Below are 24,636 nucleotides of genomic sequence, written 5' to 3'. Positions count from 1 at the left end.
TTCTCTCCAAGGTAATGCATTGTTCGGCATCAGTCCCACCGAATTTGTACTCCGTTACATGCAGACAGCTTCAGTCACATCTTTTTTCTGTTGCAAGTTCCTTTTCCTGAATTTTCCCAGCACTGAAGGTGGCTGGCATTGTGAAAAACAACTTATTGCTTTCTGCAGCCTTTGTTTTTAACATCATCTTGCGTCTGCCAGCTTTGCAGTGACTTTGCCATTCAGTTACCCAACTACTAAATTAAGACGCTCACAAGTACACACACACATTGAAATACACCCTGGTAGTTCATGAATTTGCAGGTTTTACTGGTATCATCTTCCCATTATAAATTCTATTTCAAAAAACAAAACTAAAGGAAATTAAACAAAAGCATAATAAATAATGCAGAAGCAGCTGGTTTAGCTGCGTGAAGGCCTGCAGAGTATTACACCCTGAACTTCCTCCAGTAATCAGCTATTCAAAGCTCAGGATGAAGCACAAAAAAGGTCAGAAGATGCTGAGATGTGCACTTAATTTGCAAACCTGAAAGATTTTTACTGTAGTTTTAAGTGTCTGACTTAAAAACCTTTGGGGGAAAAAACCCCCAACAAACCAAAACAACAAACAAAACCCCCCAAACACAAAATCCCCCAGGCCTATGTTAAGAACGCAAGTGGAGATTTAACTGCTACAGACCTCTTGCAGTTTGAAAGATCAGGGTCTGGTTTGCTTTTTTGGGTTTCCCCCCTCTTTACCCCCAAGAGAAGCAGCACATAAACCAATTAATATTTCTCTTTCCAAAAATTACAAGCAATGCTTACTATACAGAATATGATTGGAGCTATGGGAATAAACCAATAATGAGTTTTATGAGTTTGTGTCATCAAGGCTGCGTACCAAGGCTGCCAGCTTTTGGCTCCTCCTCGGTGGCAGACTGACCTTCAGTTTGCCTTTCTAAAAATATTTTAGCCAGCAAGAAAAACTTATGGTGCTAGCAGACAGTAACAATTCCTGTATTAACTGACAAAACCAAACAAAACCCACCCTACCTTCTTGCTGAAAGTCCTCAGCTAATGAATAAAGAACTTGAAGTGTCTCGGAAAGCTCAGTTAAGTGCAGAAAACTAACAGCCAGAGCTGAGTCCCACATACAGCAGCAGTGATCTGCCTTCCCCTTAGGAGTAACAAACCTGACAAGAACTGCTGCTAGTTACATCTTCATTTCTCTAACTTACACTTTAACCCAACATTTCCCAACAAAAACACAAAATATTTTTCAAAATAAACCTCCCCCTTCCACATTGGTGGAAGGATTTTTATTTTAATTATCTCAAAATAACTAAATCCATTGGAGGTTTGCTGCAGAACTTCCTGGGTATGTTGTTCCCTCTATTGATTCAAGAGACAAGAATGTGTTGGCTCCGAGATTTTAAGACATTCAGCAGAGACTGATGTTAAAAGAGAACAACCCTCCACGCCACTAAAATTTTTAAACAGTCTAATGTACTTGGTCATCAACTTCCCCGCAGTTCTGCAGTCACTACTGCACTAAAGTGTCAGTTGTCAAATGGTGGGACAAGACCTGAATCCCAACACAAGTCCCAAGCCAGTTCTACGTCCTTGTTATATTTCATGGAAAAACAAAGCAGCAGTTCACTCTCTCCTTTATCTTTTAGACAGACACTTTTAGAGAGACATAAAAATGAGTTATCAATGTCATTATTAAAAGATTACATTGCAGAGCTCAAAACCAATTGCTCTTTCGTTAAATACTGTGTTAACTGTAGACAAACTTACAAAACTGTCTTTGAAAGTTTTTTCTTGGTTGTTTTTTTGGCATGTGATGTAGAACAGCTCAATTTTATTTAGAAAAAAAAAAAAGAAAAAGAAACAGAAAACCAAAAAAACCCACCACCAAAAAAAAATTTAATGGATTCTGTGCTCAAATAATATTGTTACAACAAAAATATACAGAATGTACACAATACAAAAATATTTGGAAACGTACCATAGCGTCTTACCTTGCAAATATCGTTTTGTTTTACTAGCCCTTATCGGGAAAGTATCATTTGTTCAGTGTTTTAAGGCAGAAAATCACATTGTTTAGTGCTTTGTGTTTAACACTTGGATGTGTTGTTAGCATTAGTAGTGTAAGCAAAAGAAAAGCTGCATAAATCTAGCTTTATTTGCAAACTAAACAGACACTGTGGGGGAGTCAGGAGACAGTCAGTGACTAACGTATCTATTAAGCTCACTGGAAATTAAGGTACTTTTGCTGATTAAATCAGGCCTAGGAAATATTTTGTGCTCTGTATTATAAAGTACCCCAAAACATAAACTTTCTGTACTACTACTGGAATTTCAGAAATTCCTCATGGAAAGCTTTTTCCAATTGAAAGCCAATGATTAATGGTGACATTAAAAATACATTTACCTTTAAACAAGCTTGATTTCTGTCTTATGTGTGATTCTTTCTCTATAGAGCTGCAAAATGCACTGTTTTCCTTTATAACCAGCTCACAGCATCAGTGATTGCAGGAGAAATTTCTGAGTCGTATCACAGAGCACTGTAAAGCAGCCACTACTATAAAAGAAACAGAAGAGCATCAACATTCAGAGAGGCTAAAACCCCAGAGGTGCTGGCCTCTGTTCTCCAGATCCCAGTTTGCCTCCAGAGATTGCTAGTGTTGAACTGCATCCATATTCTCCAGTTCCACTTCAGGTAAAGCCAGTGGATGGGGTTTCCAAAGCAATTGAGCTGAGCTTGAATCTATGTAAGCAGAGAGACTTTGAGCTCTTTACTCACTGAAGTATGTGTGAAAGTCCTACTCACCATCCTGTGAGACTAAATATTGGCACAAAAGAGCAGCTGTCTTGTGAGGTCAGCAGATAGCTGTTATTTTAGTATCAGCCCTAACTGTGTCAGATTCCATCCTTCATACCCCAGTTCAAACTGATGATTTAAAACATATGGGCAGCACAAACCATCAGAAGGAGCAAGGTCTTGGGAGACAGAATCCCTGAGCTTTATTTCTAGTCCAGCAACCTCAGACAACAATAATTTCTCTGGCATCCCCCTTGCTCATTGATAAAATACTTCGTACTGCTAAAGGAGCAAGTAGTGAAGAATCACAAGATGCCACATAAGTACTAAGATTCCTCATCAGCTGATGGGGAAAAAGTGACATGAGATGTTGCCTTAAGAACTCAGCAAAAGTAAATTCATCAGCTTTTTTATGACTCCTCCACACCTCACTCAGAGATTGTTCCTGGTAACCTCTTCTCCCATCATTCCATTACAACCTCCCCTGCTACTCCTTCCTATATTATTACTGATGTGTGCAAAAATTAATCTCTACCTGTCTCCAAGCATCTAGGAATAAAAGGTGCAATTTGCAAACCCTGTGGACTTTGATCTGTCTGGTTCTCCCCCCTCCTTCCTCCTCCCCACGGCTGTCTGAGCCACTTCTCTTGTCCCTCCTCTGGGATGAGAGATCAGCAAAAGGCTCCCAGCCGGACCCATCTGTGCTTTCGTCGTGCTCTCACAGGTGTCCCTGAAGGACCTCTACAACCAGCACCCCACGCTCTCCCAGTCTGCATTACCACTCCCTACACCCATCCTCACTGGACCAGTGCTGCAATATACTTACTAAATGGGAAGTCCAGCACAGAAACGTGTTTGGTTTTTTTTTTTTCCAGGTGTTCTGTCCTCACTCAAGGACACAAGCACAAAATAACTTCCTCTAACCTGTACTGTTCAAATCTGTACATTGGGAACCGTCCTTGCCTTTTGCTCTAGCACTGCACGTCTGTAAGGTTCAATAGATTCACATTTTATCTGACTGATGTAAAATCCCAGCAGCAGCTGAAATAAAACCAAAACAATCACCTAACAGTCCCTCTGTGGACAACTCCTTCAGGAACACACTGCTGACTGTGACAAGTTGGAACCACAAATGAGCAGGATGGAGAATATTATGTCTCTGACATAAGCCAGCAGTTTCAAGGGCATCTGGAGGTAAAAGAAAAGCCTGTTTGCTATTAGCTCTCTGGTGCTGCAGCACTGTGGCACTCCTGGGTGTATTAGAAAAAAACATAATTGGGTTTCCTGATACTCTGTAAAAACAAAAGAAGTTTTCACAGTATAATTTTAGCGATAAAAAAAAAAAATATAAAAGCTTAAGCACTTGTGCTGCTCCTGACTCCAAAAGTTGATAGATTCTTAGCAAACAGGCTCTGTGTACAAACTGCTCTATGTATGGGGAGAGATTTCAGCTGTGATGAGCACAAATGTGAGAGGGTTTAATTTCTTCATGCATAATAAATCTAGTACTGCTTTAAAGTCTGGCCTTTCTGATCCCCAGGGTTGCTTGTAGACTTGCTCAGACAGGCCATTGGGACAGAAAATGGAAGAAAGATGAACAACAGTTTAAAAGAACAAGTCATAAGCTCAAACTCAGAACGTTTTTCGACCACTTCATGTAAACTATATTCACCTATAGATAAAGGACCAAAGAAGGGCACCTGGATTACTCTGTTCAGCTCCCTCCTACTCCTGAGCAGAGGCAAAGACATGTTGGCCAGGGTCAGGCTGATGAAGAAACAGGTGGCCCTTAAACTTGCAGCTTGCAGCTTCACCCCAGAGCTGGCAGGCACAGAAACCTTTCCTGGGGAGAAACTGATGGGCATTAAGTAGCTTTCAGCCGAGAAATCAAAAATAAAAGTCAATCGGTGCATTCTGTACTCTGGTAAATTATAGGCAAAATAATCTGGGTTTTGTTGCAACTGAAATTTCTACCAAAATTTTCAAAGTTTTCCTAAAGCTTCCAGGGGAACTCCCATTTCTGCTCACCTCTGGTTTAAAGGCATCTGTAATCAGAAAGGCTTAGCGATAGGTGAGGAAAGGAATGTCCTCCTTATGTGTTAACCATGCTTCTGTCAACATTCTCCTAGCTTCCCGCTCTCCTGCTTGCTTGCTGCTCCCGAGGGAGATGATCTCCACTGCTATGAAACTCAGTGGCCAGCTCCTGACCTGAAATGATGAATGCAAACTCTCATGACTGCTTTGATGTTGACCCAAACAGCAGTGGTAAAATGGCACGAGGAACCAACCCCCTTCTCCAAAATGAACAGAGCTCTGACCCTTATCCCTTCCTCTTGTTCCTTGATCTGAGGACCCATGAGCAACGTACATGCAGAAAAACAAAGGTGCAGTTTCCCTCAGAGATCTCATTCCTGAGCACAAAGGTGGCAAAAATTGTTTCTTTTGCAGGTAAGGCTTATTCCAGGCTGTAGAAACACTTATTTTCTCCCCCCATCCCTTTCCTTGAGGCAACAGGAGTTTTACTAGTGCATACTGTGGGAGCAGAACTTCACCCTTCCAGAGAGATTTTTCCCGTGAGAGGCAAAGAAGGGAGCAGCTGACAAGCACTTGTGAATGTCCCCTCCAGAAAGACAGACTCCTGCTAGTTTGCGGTATCATTGATTACACAGCTGAGAGAATAAAGCCCGTGATACAGAGACATTTTGCGACAGAACAAACACAAGTACTACAGTGCCTGTGAGATGTGCTGTGGAAGGCTCTGGTGGCTGGTGCCTGGGCACCAGTATGCAAATAGAAAAAAAAGGAAGAAAGGAGCTAGTCTAGAGAGACCCCTATAGCTGCTTTATCCAGGCCATCAAACTAGGTGGGTAAAGGGGAGAGAAAAGGAGGGCATCCACATTCCTGGACTGTAGTTTGGCAGCTCTCTAAAGTGAGAAGCAAAATAACATAAGCACCTTACAGAGAAGTGTGCCTGTAACCACTGTTTGTGCTACAGATGTTCCAGTCTGGTCCCCAGGTCCGTGCAGGCAGCTGTATGGACTGTGCTACAGACCAGTTACAGATTGCTAAAACCTGGGGCTGACCCATGTTAAAGAAAAAGGCATCATTGCAACTGTTTCTTTGGAGCCCCTGAACGTCCGTTGCCTCAGGAAGAGGCATCCTCAAAATTTAGCAGCCGCTTTAAAACCAGTTTTATCGGTGTCACAATGATCATTGCAACACCCTTTCCACTTCAGTGAGAAACCAGTGCTACATACAACCTGATTTAATTCCACTGACTTCAGTGGACAGATTTGGCCCCAAATGGACTGTATGGCTGTAAAGACTAGATAGTTCCCCACCCTGCACTGCTATTGGCGATTCTGGTCCTGCTTTTCTAGTAAGAACCTGCTGGAAGAGCTGAGATCCTTGCTAGGAGCTCACTGCAGGCCAGGTGTTAGGTCAACGTGGCCAGAAACAAAGTGAGAAGAAAACAGCACCTGATTGTCAGCTGATAAAAACACAACTGAACATTTGCCCTCCATTTCTCCATCCCTCTAAACAGAAACCCCAGTCACACCCTCTAGCCACAACAGGCTGGGGGGAAGAAAAAATTGATTAAAATCAAGTGAAACATGCACAGTAAAAGTCACCTCTGGCTGGGTGTCCACAACAATCTAAGAGTTCCCAAGGTTTATAGTGCAATTTCATTTGACCTGTAGTTGAAGACCAGTCTCTATCACTTTGGGTGATCAAGTTCTGCTGATTCCTTTGAAAGGTGCGTAAGACAGGTTTCACGTAGGCTAAAATATCTTAGGAACCATTCAAGTAATTAGACAGTGGCACTGGTATGGCTGAACAGTCAGATGTGTCCTTAGAAACCAAACCCAAGCTGCCTTGTAAGTACCATGCGAGTCTCTAATTAACAAATGTCTGCTCTTTTTCCCTTTTAGTGTTCAGTAACATTGAGGAGATTCGTTCAACAACTGGCCATAATTCCAGCACTGACCTGGAAAATATAAGTATCTCATACAAAATATTCATGTGTGCTAACAAACCAAGTGATAAGTGCCCAGGTACGAGCTGCCCAATGGGAGCCCTGGCAGTGGACAAACTCCAGGGTCCAGGCCAGCCAGTATTACAGTACCTGCTACATTTGTGAACAAACTGATCAGCCCATTCTTTCTTGAGATCTTTAGGCATCTCCTCCAGCACACACTTGCATTCAAAAGAATCATCCTCCCCTAAGTTAAATATAAAAATAGATCCTCCATCTTCATTCATTTAACATAGCTGACAGATGATTTCCGCTCTCGAGTTTTCTGTCCCATGTTTTCAAGGAGGGGGAGGTAGCTTTAGATCCAACAGGCTGTAGGCAAAAATGTTCCAGAAGATGGCAAACAAGACAAAAATGACATAAATAGAAAGGAAGATCCACCATAAAGTCTGATCTTGGAGTCTCTGCTCATAGTTCCTCAGGATAATGACACCGAGGGTGATTCCAACCATCACCCCTCCCAGGTGAGCCATGAAGCTGGGGTGTGGGCACGGTGGGTAAGCGGAGGGGTGGAATCGCAGCCACACGGCTCTTCCAAATTCAAAGCTCACTGGAACAAAGAAGGAAAAAGAAATTAATAGTCTAGGTCTATCCCTTCTTAAGTGCATCTTGCAGGCAGCGCTGCATCCCTGAAGAGATGGAGAGGGAGAAACTGCCTTGTACGGTGAGCATAGGGAAGCTGGGAAGCCGTGGCTACGTAAGGGTTGCAGTGCACAGACGTGAGGTCTCCCCAGTGGTTGGTAAGTGGTCTGGGTTCGTGGGAGTGTAGACAGATGGGGGAATATTTGCTTTCCAAAATTTGTACCAAAACCATTAAAAAAATGAGTTCGATTTTGAAGATAATTGTCTGTGATGAACATATGGCCTAGTTAACCTTATCGTACCACCCTAGGGATATGGCTGGAAGATTATTCATTAAAGTGTGTATAGTGCTGTTGCCATCTCAGATAGGAAGTGCTCTAGGAAACCTAAGTATTACCATTACAAAAGCATTGCTTGTTTGCAAATTCAAAGACGATACATTTAAGTCCCAGGTCTTCACAAATGCCACAAGCTACAGATGCTGGCTAACAATAAATCCTCATTTACAAATGCTTGTGTTGAAAGCCAAAATCTGCATTTGAGTGGTGTGATTTCTGCTGCCAGAAGGTCCAGCTGCAAGTTCCTACCAAAACTTCTGCAAAGTCAAAACTCTCTGAATCAGCTCAGCATGAACTCTTAATGAGAAGGACAAACAAAACTGGATTGCGTGGGTGCCAAGTATTGCACAATACTTACTACAGATCAAGGCAACAGCCATGCGCAGCAGTTTGAATTGGCACTTCATTCCTGACCAGTTCTGGAAAAGAGACAAGGAAAACAAAGTGATGCTGCATGCAAACCTGGAGTGATTTTACATTCAGACCTGCACTGGAAGAGCTTCAAGGACAACCATCCCTTGAAACAAACCCCTTTCATTGCCTTTGCCACCTGGCTGTAAACTCTCCACTCACCACACCAAACACAGTTCTGTCAATCCCAGAGATCATAAACATAAAGGATATATTACAGACATGTCCAAGTTAAGGACTGTCCACAACTACTTTGCCTGGCAGTCTTACTGACTTTCCTTGGCTGAGAGGCAGCTGGTGTGGCGTGGTCCTTGGCTGGCCTTGCCATTCTCCGTTCTTCAGATGGACTGATTTTTAACATGTTAGTATGATGTTTTATATTTCTGAAAATATTTGAATTTACCTACCCTGCAAAACCCTGTTGTATTAGGCCACATCAAACAAAATTATGTTAGGTAGTACCTAGCATTAAACACAAGCATCATTCTGGTTGACATCACACAGCTCATCACGATTCACTTGGAAGCCCAACACTGTCACCTGTCAGGCAATTTTTCAGTGCATTCAAGCCCTATTGCACTTTTCCAGTGCTACTGCTTATACCTCAGGCTCCCTGAAATTCTGCCACACTGATCTTCTGCAGAGCACACACACAAAATAAAGACCTCAACTGAAGCACACCAAGGAAACAGTGCCATTAGAAAGCCTAGATTTGACCTCCTCTGTCTTCAGGCTTGGTCATTAATATAATGGAATAAAAAATCTCTGAATGATAGTCCAAAATCCTGGGAGAAATGTTTAAATTCCCCTTTTTTCCACTTGCATGAAATTTCCAAGCAGAAAAAGAGATCATGTTCTGGGGAACTCAGATGTATGACAACACTATTATTATTACTAAGTGACAAACTAAATTTTGCCTATTGAAAGCAGTATGAGATACTAAGCTAGCCAGGTTTCTTGTGACAAACTCCCTGTTCATCACACTGAAGGAATAAAAAAAATGCTTGTAAACTCTTCAGCCTAACTTTAATGGCACCCAGTGACTTTTCAGCCTGCTGAAGAAATATTCTGCAATACATGTTACACATATTCAAGTTTTATGTAGGATCTGTCCATAAATCACTTCTGTGACTGCAAAAGTGCAATCTCTACAAAATAAGTCACTCATTTTCCTTCTCCACAGACACCCCTAACCCAGTCAGAAGGCTCTGAACTCAGGCTGATTAACACTATGCTGCTTCCTTCAGTTTTCATTTCCATGTAGCTGTTTTGAATTCCTCCCCTCACTCTTTTCCTTAGGGTGACATGCTTTATTGATTCCCCTTTTTGGTTATTTTATGTATTTAATTCCAAGAATATTTATTTTTACAAGCAGGAACGTTTTCATTTCCTTTGGTTACCAGGAGGCATAAGGGAACAGAAGATTAAAGAGACCCTCCCTGCAACAGTCCCTCCTTTTCCCAGCACGCTCAAAGCACCCGTGTACAACTGTGTGTTTTACCAGCAAACGGCCAGCATGTCTTTCAGCGTGCGGGAGCATCACATCTAGATAGTAAGTGAGCAGAGAGAGAGAAGAGGGGGAAAGAAAAGCCAAAACAAACTCTACCAGAATGGGCAAGGGAGTAAAGGTAATTTCAGATGAGAAAAGAGGCAGCAGATAATGGAGAAACATAGATGCTAAGGTAGCAATTGCTCAATAGATTTGGAGGAGGCCAATGAGTAGTGAGTCGACAGGCCACTTTGCAATGTTTTAAGAAGTCTGGGAAGGTATCTGGTGAAGACTCTCCACACACCTCCACACAGAGCCTCTTCCTCTAAAGCAAACCAACATTTCCTCCCATGTCCCCCTCTGACCTCATGAATCTCGGTGTGAAGAAACCCTGTGTCTGCATTACCACCCTGTGAGACAGAGGAAACTCACTGCTGTTGGCCCAGTGGCAGGGAACATAAATAATACTGAAAATAACTGTATATAAGGAGGCAGAAACCCTGTGGTATAGGGACAGCCCATCTCCTCCACTCCCTATCTCTCTGCCAGCCACTCAAACGGTCCTAATTTGGCAACAGCCCCCAGCTCATTCATGCTCCAAAAAGCTTGAAGACAGCAAAGGAGACCTATTCTGCTCAGGAAACCACTCACTTCCCTACTCCCAGCTGCTACAAAGGCTGCCCAGAGCAGCACCATTGTGGGTTGCAGCCCGAGCCTGCTGTCTTCACTGCATACAAGATTTTCTTTTAGGCTTGACACAAGTACCACCACACATGCACATGTTTTCCGGCACCCATATAACAGACCTTCTGTCTCTACAGCAGCCAACTCACATTATTTTCCCACTCAGACCCCAAGAGAGGCCGCATTACCATCATTTTTATGGTTATTCTGCTCTGACATTGCTGGTAGAGGACAGACATGCAGCCCTGTACCACCACACGCGAATCCTCATCACGGCAAAACCAGCTCTCCCAGCAAAGCCATTTTTGCCCAGTGGTCAGTTTAGGAGTCACACAGGCAGATATGCTGGGCTTTGCCACCACCTAGCTGAGGGCCTTGGATGAGCTCCTGTTGCCAGGTTTTAGAAGAATAACGATGCTGGTATTTACTGACCTTTGTAAAGTACTTTGTTAGGTGAAACAGCAAAAACATGCATCACTAGTACGCCCAGGGTTCAGCTTCAGCCTGGGTTTTACAGATGGAGATAAGGGATATCATGCACACAAATCCACCAAATACTGTTTCCTTAGGTACCCGCTAACATTACATGGCGCATGCAGGTCAAAACAAGCCTGCAACTTCTGCAGAGCCAGTCAGCTCCTTCTGTTCCAAACGTTTGTCAGCCCTTGCAAGGAGAGCTGATAGCCTGGAGTACACTGAGAAGTCTTGGATTACCCGCATCTTTGGCTTCTCCTGGCAAGCTGCCAGTCATCAGGGTACCAAGCCACCAACTGCAGTGTAACATTTCCATTACAGGACCACGCCACTGAGACAAAACTTTCAACTGGGGCAAGCTCTGAATGACCAACAGTTGGGCCAGGCCCTGTTTCCAGTTCCTTTGGGCCACCAGACCTGGCTCACTTCCAAAGAGGTTAGACAGTCATTCTGGTACTCACCATGACTATATTGGCCAAGTGAGCTGAGACAAGAGCATACACGCCTCCAGAGGAGCCCACCACAGGCGCAGTCATATCAGCTACTGACACTGCCAGGGACCCTGGGAGAAAGAACAAGGGTTTGTGACAATTGCCAGCCACGCTCTCTCCTACCCTACATCCCTGCTACTGACAGGTTTGTGCTAATTGCTGCATGTCAGTAATAAACAGATAAAGGGAAGGGAATCAATTGACTTGTGAAGCTAACTCAGTCCTGTAGTACCACCAAGACAGAGACTGATTGATTCTTTTGCACCTACTTTAAAAGCAGCCAAGCAAGGCAGCAACGTATCTTCAAACCTATGCTGCAAAAAGGCACTTACGCCCTGATTAAAATAACAAGGAAGCAGGAGACAGAAAAATCTCTGTGTCTTGTTCCTCACCTTTAGATAAAACAGAAGTAGCTCCCATGCTGGCAAGACAAATATTTACACAGTGAGAAGGGACTGGGGACTTGTAACTTAGCACAGGCCTCTGATCAAAGCACAGCCTGTTACTTATAAAACTTCAGAGTAAAACTAGCTAAAAATAACCTAGATGGAAGCAGTAAACACAAGATAGCAAAATGACAGGTCAATCACATAAAGACACCACTAATAACAATACATCCAAATACAGATACTGCTCCTCCTTATCCCCATTGGAGGCTTGGAGCTCCTCAAAGCTCCTTTCATTGCAAACTTTAAAAGTAATTTAATAGATAGAAAGACAAATGCAGACTTGGTGTCACAAGGCAGGGATAATGAAGATCTTTGTGATAAGCGGGAATGGGAAAAAGACATAATGGCAAATCTTGAGAGAGTCTTAGGTAGTACAGAATGTAACAAGCTGCTTTACTAATTGCTCATCTGATTCTGGGTCAAGAAAGTGCTGAGGTTCCACCAGCCAACTCTGCTGATAGCTCCCTCCTTCACTGTATGGCCCTGAGACTTCTCAGCTCTTAAACACTGCCATTAAGGAAAAAGTTAATGATAAGTTAAGAAAGGAGTAATGAGAACTTGCAGTTAAGTCCTCAGACACCACACTGAGCATGTACCTTCAGTCTCTCGATCTCAGTCTCAACATGCCTTCTTAGTAAAGCCAGACAAATGAGAAAAAAAAAAACAAAAGTAGGGAGTGGCCATTGTGTCCTGTGTCTACATTTTACTGTTTATTCCTGACTGTTTAGGAGCTGTGTTATCTTTATATTACTAGATCCTCAGCATAAGTATGCCTCTTTCTCTCCTGGCACATGTCAAAGAATAAAGCATATGCAATGACTGGCCAACAACTCAAACAGGTCAGGGTATAATGGGATGCTTTTCTGTGTGGGACTGTCCAGTCACATTTGTAGTTCCATCCTGCACTAAGAAGGGAAGTTTTCCCTTTCCATTTGGCACTTTCTTCCACAATTTATAGGTCATAAGGTGTGAAAGGCAAGTCTATGAGGATGTGGCAGCTTGTCTGAGTAAAAAAAGGGGATCATTTGTGTAGCAGAAATGAACCAATAATGCTAGGTGGGCTAGTGAGCCTCACTCAGGCACTGGCTACAAGCCTCCAGAGTTCTGGGTGTTCAGCCCAGCCCAATGCCCAGTAAAACCTGCCTCTGGCCCTGCAGACCCTGCCAGCAAGTCCATGGCCACAGGAATCTGAGAGGCAGCCGGCAACTCGCAGCGCTCACCTGGGCTCAGTGGCAGCAGATTCAACGCTCGCTTGCTTCGCTTACCTGGCACAGATGTGCTGTGTATTTACACATATATAAATGAAGCCCCAGGGTTTGGTAGATGGATCTATGTAGAAAAGCTTATGTCTGGGAAAGTTGCAGATCGGGGACCACTTAAGTGCTTATTAAAATAACAGGGAAGGGACGATGGAGCTGATCTGCTAACTGCCTTCACTGCATTAAATACTGTGGTGTTTGTACCATGCCTAGTCCTGTGTCCTAGTCCAATTATTCTTTCCGCAATCTTTCTCCTGGAATGGAGGATTTATTAGTACTCAATGCAGCCTATTTTACAAAGGTTTTATCTGCTCATTATGGAAAGAATAAAATCATGTAGCTGGAAAAATATATCACCATAAATCTTGAACTAAGGCAGTCAGTTGTTGTCTGAGTTCCACTGTGAAGACCTTGGCTGTTCTCACACTCTCCTCCTGTTCTAGTTAGATGTTGATCTATTGTCAGCTAACTTCCATCACCTCCAAACTGCTGGAAATGCCAAACATAAAAGCAATACAGCACAAACTAAAAATCACTCAAACCCCATGGCTTTATGATTAAATGGATTTCCAGATTCCTGTGCACTGCTCACAATGTACAACCAAATACTTCTTGCTTACTCAGGCTGTGGAAAGCAGACAGCACAGGACAAATGAAGGAAGAACTGGCACAGGACCTGGAAAAAAAAATGACTCTTCATGCAGGGATGCCTGTCATACCACCTTTCTTCTAGGCCTCTGTGGGACACAAGAGGAAAGGAACAGCATGACCTCCACATTCAGGAAGACCATCTAAAGCAAGGCTATTTTAAAGTAACAGGTTGTTGCTTTTTTAGCAGGTCCTCTAAACACAGAGCCTATGGCGAGTTAGAAACACATGTCAAATTATAGCATATTTCTTCCCACTTCCAGCCTCCAAAAGAATTTCAACGCACCGAATATCAGTGACTGCTCTTCTCCTACACCCAAATGTCACAAAACATTTCTCCTACACAAAAGTCAGCACAGACCGTTTTCAGATTTTTCTCCACCTGGAGCATCCATAGGTGTCACCTACCTGCCACAACTCCAGCAACATACACAAAACTGATCCTCGCAGCTCCATGCACCATTTCCAGGGGAACCCCAACCAAGAGCTGAAGGACAACATTGAGTCCAAGGTGTTCTATCCTGTGGCAAGGAAAAGAAACAGTTGTCCTCTTTTCGAAGTCTTTGTCTCCCTTCTCTACCCTTGAGACAGAGATATCTTGGGAAGGAAATCAAATAGCACCTGCTTCATGGAAGTAGATTGTAACACTGGGAAAAACAATGGTTCCTGAAAATATCAGACTGAGAGCTGTGATGTTTCTTCCCTCCTTGCTGCTCATTATCTTTTTAATACCCATTCACGCCCTTTCAGCCAAAGGCCTCATAGCATGTTTGGTTCTTAGTGAGACTTTTTTTTCTTTTAATAGAGGGTTGGAAGAAGTTAAATGACTTGTCCAAAAAAAGCAGCAAGATGGCAGCAGAGCCTGGAACAGAAGCTTGAAACTTGACCTGCTCCTCTCTTCTCCCCTCCTAATGATACAGCCTTTCCCTGCACATATTACACTGCCATGATGGAGAGTGGATATTAAGTCAAGAGCAAGGTAAGCCTAGCAGTCCCAAGCCAGTTGCCATTTCCTTGTGACACATAATGCAGTTTTACAGTTTGTGCTATCTGACCCTCACCCTTTTCTGCTGTGCCTGCTTCAATGTGATCATGGACAGAATGGGAAGCAGAGGGCATTTTTATCTCTGGTGAGGTGCCCAGTGAGACACAAGGTGTATTCACTGAAGCTCTCTGTTCACCTACCCTTGTTCCCATTACAGTCAATGGCAAAACTCCTGCTCAATGCAATGGGAAAACCTGGGCTGAGACTAGACTTGTAGAAAACCCCACTGTGCACATCAGCATGTGCAGGACCACTTGCAGCCTAGAGGCAGAGAGTGTGACAGCTAAGATATGCATATTTGATAAAGACTCCAGTGCTGCAGTTTTCTCCTGTGCTGAATCAATAGTTTCAAAGCAAGCTCTTTGTTGTTCTAATCAATTGTGCTTAACAAAACCATCTTGGTACTTTTCAAAGCTCTATATAAATATTTACCCCATGACTTTGCCATCTGCAGGATCTTCCAGTGAGGTAACAACAGCACCAGGCCCCTTCTCAACACTCTGCTAGGGTCTGAGATTTACCCTGGGCTCACAGGGCTGTGATCTTGCTGAATGGCCACATCACACTGGACCCAAGGGTACACTGCTTTCTGGATGAAGAGTGCCTGAGTCTGTTTACAAAGCAGGTGGACCTAAAGGACACAGTGGTACCCTTAACGCAGAGGACTAGCTTTTCTGGGGGAAAGAGTGCAAAATAGCTAATGCATTGAAAATTACACCCTAATTTATGCAAGAAAAGGATTGCTCACAGACAGCCACTAGCAGTCTTTGGTTTAAGTTATATGCATTTTCACTGTTTTGGTCTTCCTTCATGTTACCATAGCAATTTCCCATATACATCAGAGAAAAACGCTGATGGTGAGATGCAGTAATGACAGAACAGTCTCATAAATGAGAATGTAAAGTTGGACCGGAAAAAACTGCTAGAAATGACACTGCAGGAAACAGTCCTTTCCGGAGATCTTAATAGGTTTGTTTCCACTTAATTTCTCTCCAAGGATAAATTTCTCTCCCGCAGGACACACTCAGCACTGCAATTTATCATCATGGGAAATTGCTGCCTGTAACCAAGTGTTTCTATTACCTTGCTCAAGACTTTTGAAGCCACTGGGCATGGGCATATTCTGGCACCCATTCTGATCCTGCATGGTCACAGAGCTTAGGAACTAAATTAGGAACAACCAGCAAAGGTCAAACTGAGATCACAGTAAAGAGTCAAAGCATCCAAGTGCCCTTTTACAGAGGGGAGGGGAGGGAAGAAGCTTGGGCTGGCACACAGGCAACATCATGAGGCGGCACCTGACGTTTTCACACAAAGCCCTGGGTCTTATTTTTTAAAGGAAGCTTTTGTAAGAGCTTGGCAAAGTTTATCCTAGACTCTAAAGTGACAGCTCCGATTCACAGCTGTTCTTAGAAGACTTTCCAGGAGCAATCCCATTCACTTTTCTTCCCCATCATGCTGAGAGCTTTGAAGGCTCCACAGTCAATAAGCACCCATAAAATATAATTAGCCTTTGCCAGTGTTGAATGCATCATTCTTGAAATGACAATTTCATTGATTTATTAAAGACTTACTCCTTCCCTGGGACCAAACAAATGGGACTGAGCATCAATGCAAGTCATTAGTTATGGCAGTGTTACAAATGCGTGGGCCCCAGATAACCAACAACTGCTTTCCATGAAAGCAGAAGGGCAGAATTTACAACTTTGCCTGCCTTTTCAGCCCTTGACAAAGCTCCCTCCATCAGGACCAACACACAGCCCATGCATTTTTGGAATCTTTCTAGAGGCACAGCTAGCCAAGCCTTAGCAACTGCTGTCTTCTTGGACACCTTATGGCTGTCACTTGCTCTTCAAAAAAGCAGACCGAGTGCGCTAAATTAAGGAGCAGTCTACATTACCATTTTAAAGTCTCAGCTGGAAGCAGGATAACAATAGCCTCCATGGCATTGTGTTAGCCTCTCATTTGAAAACAAGAGAATGATGGGCTTCCACTAACAAACGTTATTACCTTTCCAAGATTTATCTCTTCTCCTGATATGGAAGGAGCTTAACACACAGAAGTGAGCAATAAATGAACATTTAGCCTAACTCCACATACTGCAGATAAATCATGGGGTTTATTGTTCCAGCAGGACTCTCCATTGTTTTGAAGGCTACATAGCTAAAGAACTCGGAATCCATCACAAAACCAATGAGTCTCCTGCACATCACCTTCCTCACTGTTCATCTCTGAGCCAGCCACAGATGTGAAAATAAACCTGAGATATTTTTCAGCCAGTGTGAAGAATGCCAGAGTACTGCCTGCTATGGGAAAGGGTGACATTGCACAGGTTAGGAAAGCATGCTGCAGGTGATATAGGAAGACATTTAAACGCTGCAAAAATTGTCCTTGTGCAGGTGCTTCTCCAAATGTATCCCAAAGCAATCTGCAGTTACATGAGTCATATAGTAAAATACTACCACCACCAGAAGAAAACCCAGATACAAGTTAGCTAACATTAGTTAAAAATCAAGCATTTCTTCCTTTTACAAGCCGAGTTTTCCCCATATCCTCAGCGATGAGAACTTCCAATTCTCATTTTACATAACCAGCCTCATGCCTAAGCCCAACAGTCTCCACTTGCAGACTGAAACCTGTAAACAATAGACTTTTTGGAGGGATTTAGCACACAGAGTACAGATGTTGCCACGTTCACAAGTCTCATTTATAAATGTTTTCCTACTCTCCTCTTGGGTGGAGTCTATTCCGTCCTATGATTTTTATCCAGAGATCTGGGGCACATCTTGTGCTCAAGGGCAATTACACACCAAGGCAGTTATTCCGTGGCAGAGAAAAGACATCAGCATGTCTTCCATCACAGACAGGGAAAAAGGAAAAGATCAGCTTGATCTTTCCGGCCTTTCATAGGAGAACATTGACTGATGGGAATATAGGCTTTCTATTTAAGAACAAAGGGTCTTTATCCAGTGTCAAACTATAAACTACTGCTAACAAGCTTGTTGCTGTGATTTTTCGATGACAGAATTAAAGAAAATTGCAATTATCTGCCAGGAATGTGTGAAGATAATGATCTGAGAAACTACTCAGAGGGGGTAGAGTGTTTCGTACAGGGATGAACTTTCCTGTGACACTCACTCATCACCATGGCATCACAGACATCACTCAATTAAGTCTCTCTGGATCTTGGGAGGACTAGCACAGTTGAGAAGCACAGAGTTAGAATCCCCACACTTTGTATTCTCTTTCCAAGTCTGCTACATACCTCCCATAGGATGAAGGAGGATTCATTTTACTGTGCACCTTCATTTTGCATTTTGCATTAGATGGACCATTCTCTGTCCATCTGGTCAGTCGAGATTGTCAGCTCTTCAGGAACACCGGTGTTGTACAGTGTGTACAAAATGGGAGTTCAGTCTTGACTTCTAGGCATTATCTCAGTCCCTACAGAAGGGACAACATTACTAAGTGATGACATACCATAGGCACAGGGAATTTAATTGACTTTTCCAACCTCAACTAGGAAGTCTAGCAACAATACACCATGTAGTTTTTAAATATCAGTCCAGTATCTTTGCAGACTTGTTCTACCGCTTGCACAGCTCCTCTAGAGGGACATTAGGCTTGGATCTGGTGAGTTTTAGGAAGCATACACTGGGAAGTGCACAATAAGAGGAAGGTATGGCTCCAACACTACTGGGGAGAAGAACAGCATCTGTTAAGTTCCTTATGTTACCTCCTGCCTTCAGAGAGCTGTGAAGGTTTGCCCCTCATTGCCCAAAACTCCACAACAGCATCAGATTTTTATATACAATTTAGAACTGATTTTTAAAAATTTACTTCTAAGCTGATTCTGTCACTTCCTCCTCCTCCCTCTCTCTGGGGAACCTGCACTGTGGGGAATCTCAGCAGTTTGTAAGTACTCACCCTGCATGCATGAATATGTAGGTTAGGTACCTCCAAGCCTGAGCACGGAGCTGAGGATGGTAAAGTAATGCATTCTTCAGGTATAAGGGATGGGTGACTTGCAGCACAAATCTGTCTAATACCACTCCATTGTAAAGAAAAAAGGCAACCTAGAAGAGCAGAGAGATTCCTTGGTTAGCAAGTGCCTTCTCTCACTGAGAAGCACTTTGTAGCTCAAAATCATGGAGAAGAAAGTCAAATGTACAGTAATTTTTTCTCCCGTTTGACAGCTTCATGAGTTCCCTGTTTTGAGAAACCTGCAACACATTAGTACAACTCTATATGTGGCTTTCCATAACACACCAGCCACTGAGTCAGAGGAACTCAGCACCCTACTGATCAGTGCCATATTGTATCCTCCTCTGTGCTTTTTCCAAAGCATCATTCAGAAACTGTGCAAAGATCTCATCTGGGCAACAGATGAGCAGGTCAGAATATTTAATCCAGTTTCTCTTCCCTCCTTTTTATCTCCATTCACAGAACAGAGGTAACCATATAGGAACTTTTCTTCTAATTCCATTATTTGAATTATCAGTTTCCCTTGAACTGTCCAAATTTTCACTCCTCAAAAAGTTCTGCTATAGTTTCCCAAATTCTGTAGTTTCATATACAAATTGTTTCAATGACTAATAACCACACTTGGGGACAGATAGGATCACACTCTCCACTTACACACACACATACATACAGGTAAGCCAAAATGGTTATCAGCTTCATGCTTGTCCTTGTCTGGGCTTAAACGAGTCCCACTCTAGCCCTTGATCATGTCCCAGAAAAGCCTTTGGCAGTGTGGTGTGGGTTCTCAGGGAGAGGGAATTAAGGTACTTGCCTCTACAATAGTGATGGTAATCATGAACCAGGGCGGAGGGCAGCAGGTATAGCTGTCGTAGTACCACTTGCGATCTATCTCTCGTGGCAGGGTTTCATATGCAACGTGCCGGATCAGCCTCTGCGAAAGGCTCAGCCCCGTTTCCTCCAGCAGCGCCTTGCTGCACAGCCTCCTGTTCCCCTGAAGGATGGCTTGGCGGAAACTATTCGACCTTTTGTTGCTCATCTGGGTAAAAAGAAAAGGAAGAAACCATGAGGATAAAGCAAGGCCTGGCACAACCATCCAGGGAGATTAGTGCCAGTTTGGCAGCACCAGATCCAGGCAGGCAGAAGAACAACCACCAGGCTGGAGCTTTAGGAACCCAGTCTCATGATGATCACAGAGTGACCTACATGGGGTGCGAGGAAAACCAGTACCAGGATTTGCTAGTACGATGCCAATAGATGAGGTCAGGGCAGAGCACTGGCAAGGCAGAGCAGAAGCTGCTGATGCACCTGGCTGAGCTCTCTGGCCCATTCTCCAGCCTTACATCCACTGTCTTCACCATCAGTTATCACTATAGGCGTTCCTGTGTCCTCCTTCCCTTGGCTCCCCCTGCTCTGTGACACTTCCCTGCACCTGCCATGTAGCAGCAGGTACATTCACAGCATCTAACCCTTGTGTTCTGGTCCTTGTTGGCAGGAGTTAACTCTGGGCAAAGAAAATGATCCCTTTGTGTAAAATTAAACAACATGAGCAACAGCAATAAAACAACAGACTAAACTGGTGTGCAGGTTGTGTTAGCAGCTGTAAACTTGCAAGAGGAAAGGATTTCTTCTTTAAAACAGTTATCCTCAGAGGGGGCAGGTTTTGAGATGGTGCAGGCTTTGGAGGATACAGCTAATTTGTGTATGTATTATCATCTTACATGCATAGAAATAGCTATCTACCTTTTGAGCATACGCTTTCCCAGTTTGGATGCATAATTAAAGCAATTGCATTTGCAAATTAGGCAGATGGCATTTTATGCCTAGCCTGCTTAGGGAAGAAAAAAAAAATCAGGTCTGAAAGAGCTTGCTCCAAGATTTGGATAATTGCTAATTAGCCCTGATGTCAAACAAACCTGCTGCATTAAAGTCACTGTGTGTACTGGCTGAATCTTTTGCAGGAAGGCTTAAAAGGCTGATTATGCATAAAGACCACTGTAGGGGGATCTTTTACAGTATAAGGCAGCGAAGAGAACGTGACAGCCTGGTCCTTCTTCTGAAAGAACTGCTAACTGATCTCAGAAGCCACCAGCATCTTCAGTCTCCCAGAAACAAATAAGAGATGACATTCCACAGCGCTGGCTTCCAGTTGTCTTGGATCACACTGGTTTCGGCTAATATCCCAAAGAACAACAAAGCCCAGAGCTTGTGCTCTCAGTGCCCAGGCAGACGGGTAATTGTTCCAAGCTGGACCAAGCTGCTTAAAACACAGTAATCACTGCAGGGAGCCACCTCCTGTTAATCACTGGAGGAAGGCGAAGGGGCCATCTGAGGTGATGGCACTTCGACCCATTCTCCCAGCAGCTGCCCATCCCTCCTTAGCCTTCCATTTGCAGCCTGTCCCCCCAGTGCAGAAATTCACTGACGTGAGCAACATTGACAGGCAATTGATCTATTTCAAGTAGAAAAATTTGTTGTTGTTGTTCTTTTTGAGTTGTTTTAGTGAGAAAAAGGTTTACCCTAAAAACTTTTTCTCCTTTCTTGGTATTTCTCCTTTGCTCTCTCTTTCCTTTGCTCATTCATAAAACACTTGTAGAACACCTTTGGCAAAAGAAGCAGAAAGGCAAAGAATAAAAAAAAAATCTGACCACAGAAATCTTTCTTCCAGTCTTCAAGTCCATCATCCAAAAGCTTTCATCTAAAACTAATGAAGGGGGAAAAAAACCATTGGTGATCTTCTGTTGCATTAAGAAAACCTGCTCATATTGAAAGACAATATTTTCACAGAGAAACATCCGCCGGGTGTAAGGCTTTCCTTAGCATTTGTGAGACACTCTTTGGTCGGTGACAGACATACCTCTGTTGCAAAAGGTACCTCTAGCCACCTAATGACCTCTCACTGTGTCCACAGAAGAAAGCTTCTCTCCAGGTTAGTTCAGAGCAGCCTGTCAGAGACTTACTGTGTGTGCTCCCTCGCACAGTTTGTTCCGTTCTCCCTGGTTTTGCTCCTCTTGTGGACAAGAATAAATTCAGACTGAAACTACAAATTTGCCTGCTACAGATTAAGACACCAGACACTTGTCTGAAGCTGCTGATACGCTGCTTCTAATTACAGTGATATATGTGATTTTCCTGCCTACAACAAAACAGTCAGTGCTTTTCCCTGCTGCAGCACTTCAATGGAAAATATAATCGTTTCCACAGTCAACCAAAGAAAATCATCATTACAGTTCAGCATCAAGAAGTGCTGACCACCCCCAGCAGATGATCACCTCATCGCTGCAGAGACTGGTGAAAGAGATGGGCAGGAAACTGAAGGCTGCCAACATTCATGCCTGTGCTAGGCTCGTAACAGAAATTTCCTCACGTTTGTTCAGCAGAGGATCCTAACGCAGGCACCACTGAACCCAACTGTTACTGCTGAGCATGGCAAGAAGGGACTTGCTCAGTTCTATCATCTGAATTCAGCACAGCCCCGTCAGTCCAGTGTCCTGCTCTGCATTACTGCTAATGCTGCCCAAAGAGCTCAAATAACAGCCAGGGCAGTGCAAATTCATCAGCGTGATGTTTCTGAAGGTGTTCCTCAACATACTGAAAATGAAGCAGAAGGGAAAGGTCGTCTTAGTTTTGTTAAGAGCAGGATATTGCAGGATCACTGTGGAAGTCGCACATCAGAGGAACAAAGCCTCCAGCTCTCCTGGGAAGGTGGGAAGCTGGACCTCACAACACTAAGTGACTTGCCCAAGGCCACACGCTGGAGTTAGAAGAACTCAGGTTGCAGGACTTCTCTGATCACTAGGCTGTACTGCTTTCAAGCCCTTCTGTTCAGCAGAGAGCTCTGCCTTCCTCCTCCAAGAGAGGAAAATAAAACACGGGACCTTCCACACCCCACACAGAAGGTAAAATGGAAGCTCACGACAATGTGATTTCCTCCAAGGAATGATTAAAGACAGTCATAGCTTTGTTCTCCCAACTACCTGTTCTCACACCCCATTATTTTTACAAGGTGTTCCATATTGGTTGTTTCTGGCCATATCTGGATGATAAAATACCAAGAGTTATTTAAACTGGTAATGACAGGAAAGCACTAAATGTTGATATTACAAGAGCAAGGGAAGCCCTCAGGTAAAATGCTGATAGAACTCTGGGAAGGACGTGTAACTGCTGGAGAAAGACTTTGTATGCCTCAACACAACAACAAGGTTATTTCTATACACTATGAGGCACTGCCCACTGGTAACCTCTTTGAACAACAGGTATGGATGTATCACATCAACTGCACTTGTAAGTAGCAAGCACAGCCTCTTCCTCCTAGCTGATTTTTGGTGGCCCTCCCCAGATACTGCAAGATAGGTACAGACAAACATACAAATGGAGAGAGTTTCCAGGGTTTGTAAATACAAACCAAAGCAAATGCCTGAGAAATCATTTATGGCTAACTTAGATATGAGGCCATGAGATCAAAGTGTTCAGAGATGGAAAAGACCTTTGAAGTCAACTTCTTAGGTGGGTGGAATCCTGTCCCAGGATACAGGCGGGTTCTACTGGGTATTCAAATTCATCAGCTCTTAGCAAAGATGCAACAATAAAACTGCCTGCAAATGAAATGGAGCAGGTCATGAACCGCTGCAGTCTTGCAGAACATATGGAGACACCCAGATATTCTTCCCAGATTGCGACATACCAGCAGACTCCCTGGAAGGAACACTACTGGCAAGGAGCAGGATACTCCCTGCATCCACCAGCAAGAGTAGGTGCTGTGTCAGTGGGAGCCAGGTTTCAATTTAAGCAGAAAATTAAAAGCCTTTGGTACCCATAATTATAACTCTAACTCGTCAGATGTCTTAGCACTAACTAAACCTCCTGCCACTTCAGGCAGGGACATAAAAATATTTGTCAGCCCTCCTTTAGAGCAGAGGATATGGAGAGAAGGTCCAGGTTCCCTCTAAATGCCGTACTCTTAGCATGGTTTTACACCCAGATGAGGCAGGGACACACAGTGTCAGGAGCACACCACGTGTGCTCAAAAGCCCCCACAATCCACTAAGATGTAGATGACTGGATGTACTGAGCACCTGTTAAAATTCAGCCTCTCAGTAAGAAGACATCCTGCTGGTCCCCACCTGCAACCATTGCCCATCACACCAAGGAAATGAGCTCCAAAGAGGCAGCACAGCCGACTGCCATGGCTCAAGCAAACACAACAGTCCTGGGCCTACTCACATAACCCCACAGGCCTTTGCATCACACTTTTAATCTCTAGGTAGGAGGTGATGGGCATGAGGAGAGACAGAGGATTAAGTAACTACCGCTGCTCTCACCAGCTCTTGATGAGAAGCCTATTTTGTTCCTCAGACTGACTTTGGAAGACTCAAATCTTCCCAAACAGAGGCTCTCCCATATGGCCACAATTTGCTGACTTGATTTTGGAATTACATAATATTGGTGTTTATGAGCCAAGTATTTAATCATCAGTTGAAAGAACACTGGGCCTATTGTTGGCCTGCACATTATTACGGCTGCAGAAGCTCAGGGCAGCCCACCCCACTTCTCTTCATGCAATTGATCTGGGACTTCTTTAATGAGCATGATATTAAAGCTGCAGGCAGATGGGCGCAGCAAACAGTATGTGGGGAATGAAGGTAGCGGTGGGGAACAACACATTGCCTTAGTCCTTCATGCCTGCAAAAAGTTATTATGCACAGATAAAGAAGTTTCCCTTGCAAAACAGCCAAGCTGCCATGACTGGTAACCATGCACTGCCAGCTCTGCCCTTTGGTATTACCATGCTGAACCAAAACAAGGCTTAGTGCTACAGCTCTGCTCAAAGGATGGGTTTGATACATCTGCCAGAAAGGAAAAATTTTCCTACTTAAATCTGAACCTGTCTTCAACCTGAAAATGTCAAAATTCAGGCTAAGAGTCCTTACCATCTAATGCAGA

The 24,636-nt window shown here is 43.6% G+C and overlaps 1 protein-coding gene across 2 annotated transcripts in view; it reads right to left on the bottom strand.

Moving 5' to 3' along the window:
- Window positions 1-7,120: 7,120 nt before the first annotated feature.
- The window catches only part of RHBDL3 (rhomboid like 3), a 64,228-nt gene continuing 46,712 nt past the window's right edge, over window positions 7,121-24,636 (bottom strand). For both annotated transcript variants that reach the window (XM_068413430.1, XM_068413432.1), the window contains 6 exons: window positions 19,508-19,732; window positions 18,640-18,788; window positions 14,076-14,188; window positions 11,282-11,382; window positions 8,121-8,181; window positions 7,121-7,392 (listed from right to left, as the gene is read on the bottom strand). In XM_068413430.1, the coding sequence (XP_068269531.1) occupies window positions 7,121-7,392; window positions 8,121-8,181; window positions 11,282-11,382; window positions 14,076-14,188; window positions 18,640-18,788; window positions 19,508-19,732 (921 nt within the window). The remainder of the gene's footprint in view (window positions 7,393-8,120; window positions 8,182-11,281; window positions 11,383-14,075; window positions 14,189-18,639; window positions 18,789-19,507; window positions 19,733-24,636) is intronic.

The sequence above is a fragment of the Nyctibius grandis genome, chromosome 15 (assembly GCF_013368605.1).
Source record: "Nyctibius grandis isolate bNycGra1 chromosome 15, bNycGra1.pri, whole genome shotgun sequence".
Lineage (NCBI taxonomy): Eukaryota > Metazoa > Chordata > Aves > Nyctibiiformes > Nyctibiidae > Nyctibius > Nyctibius grandis.
This window is presented reverse-complemented; position numbering and strand designations above follow the sequence as displayed.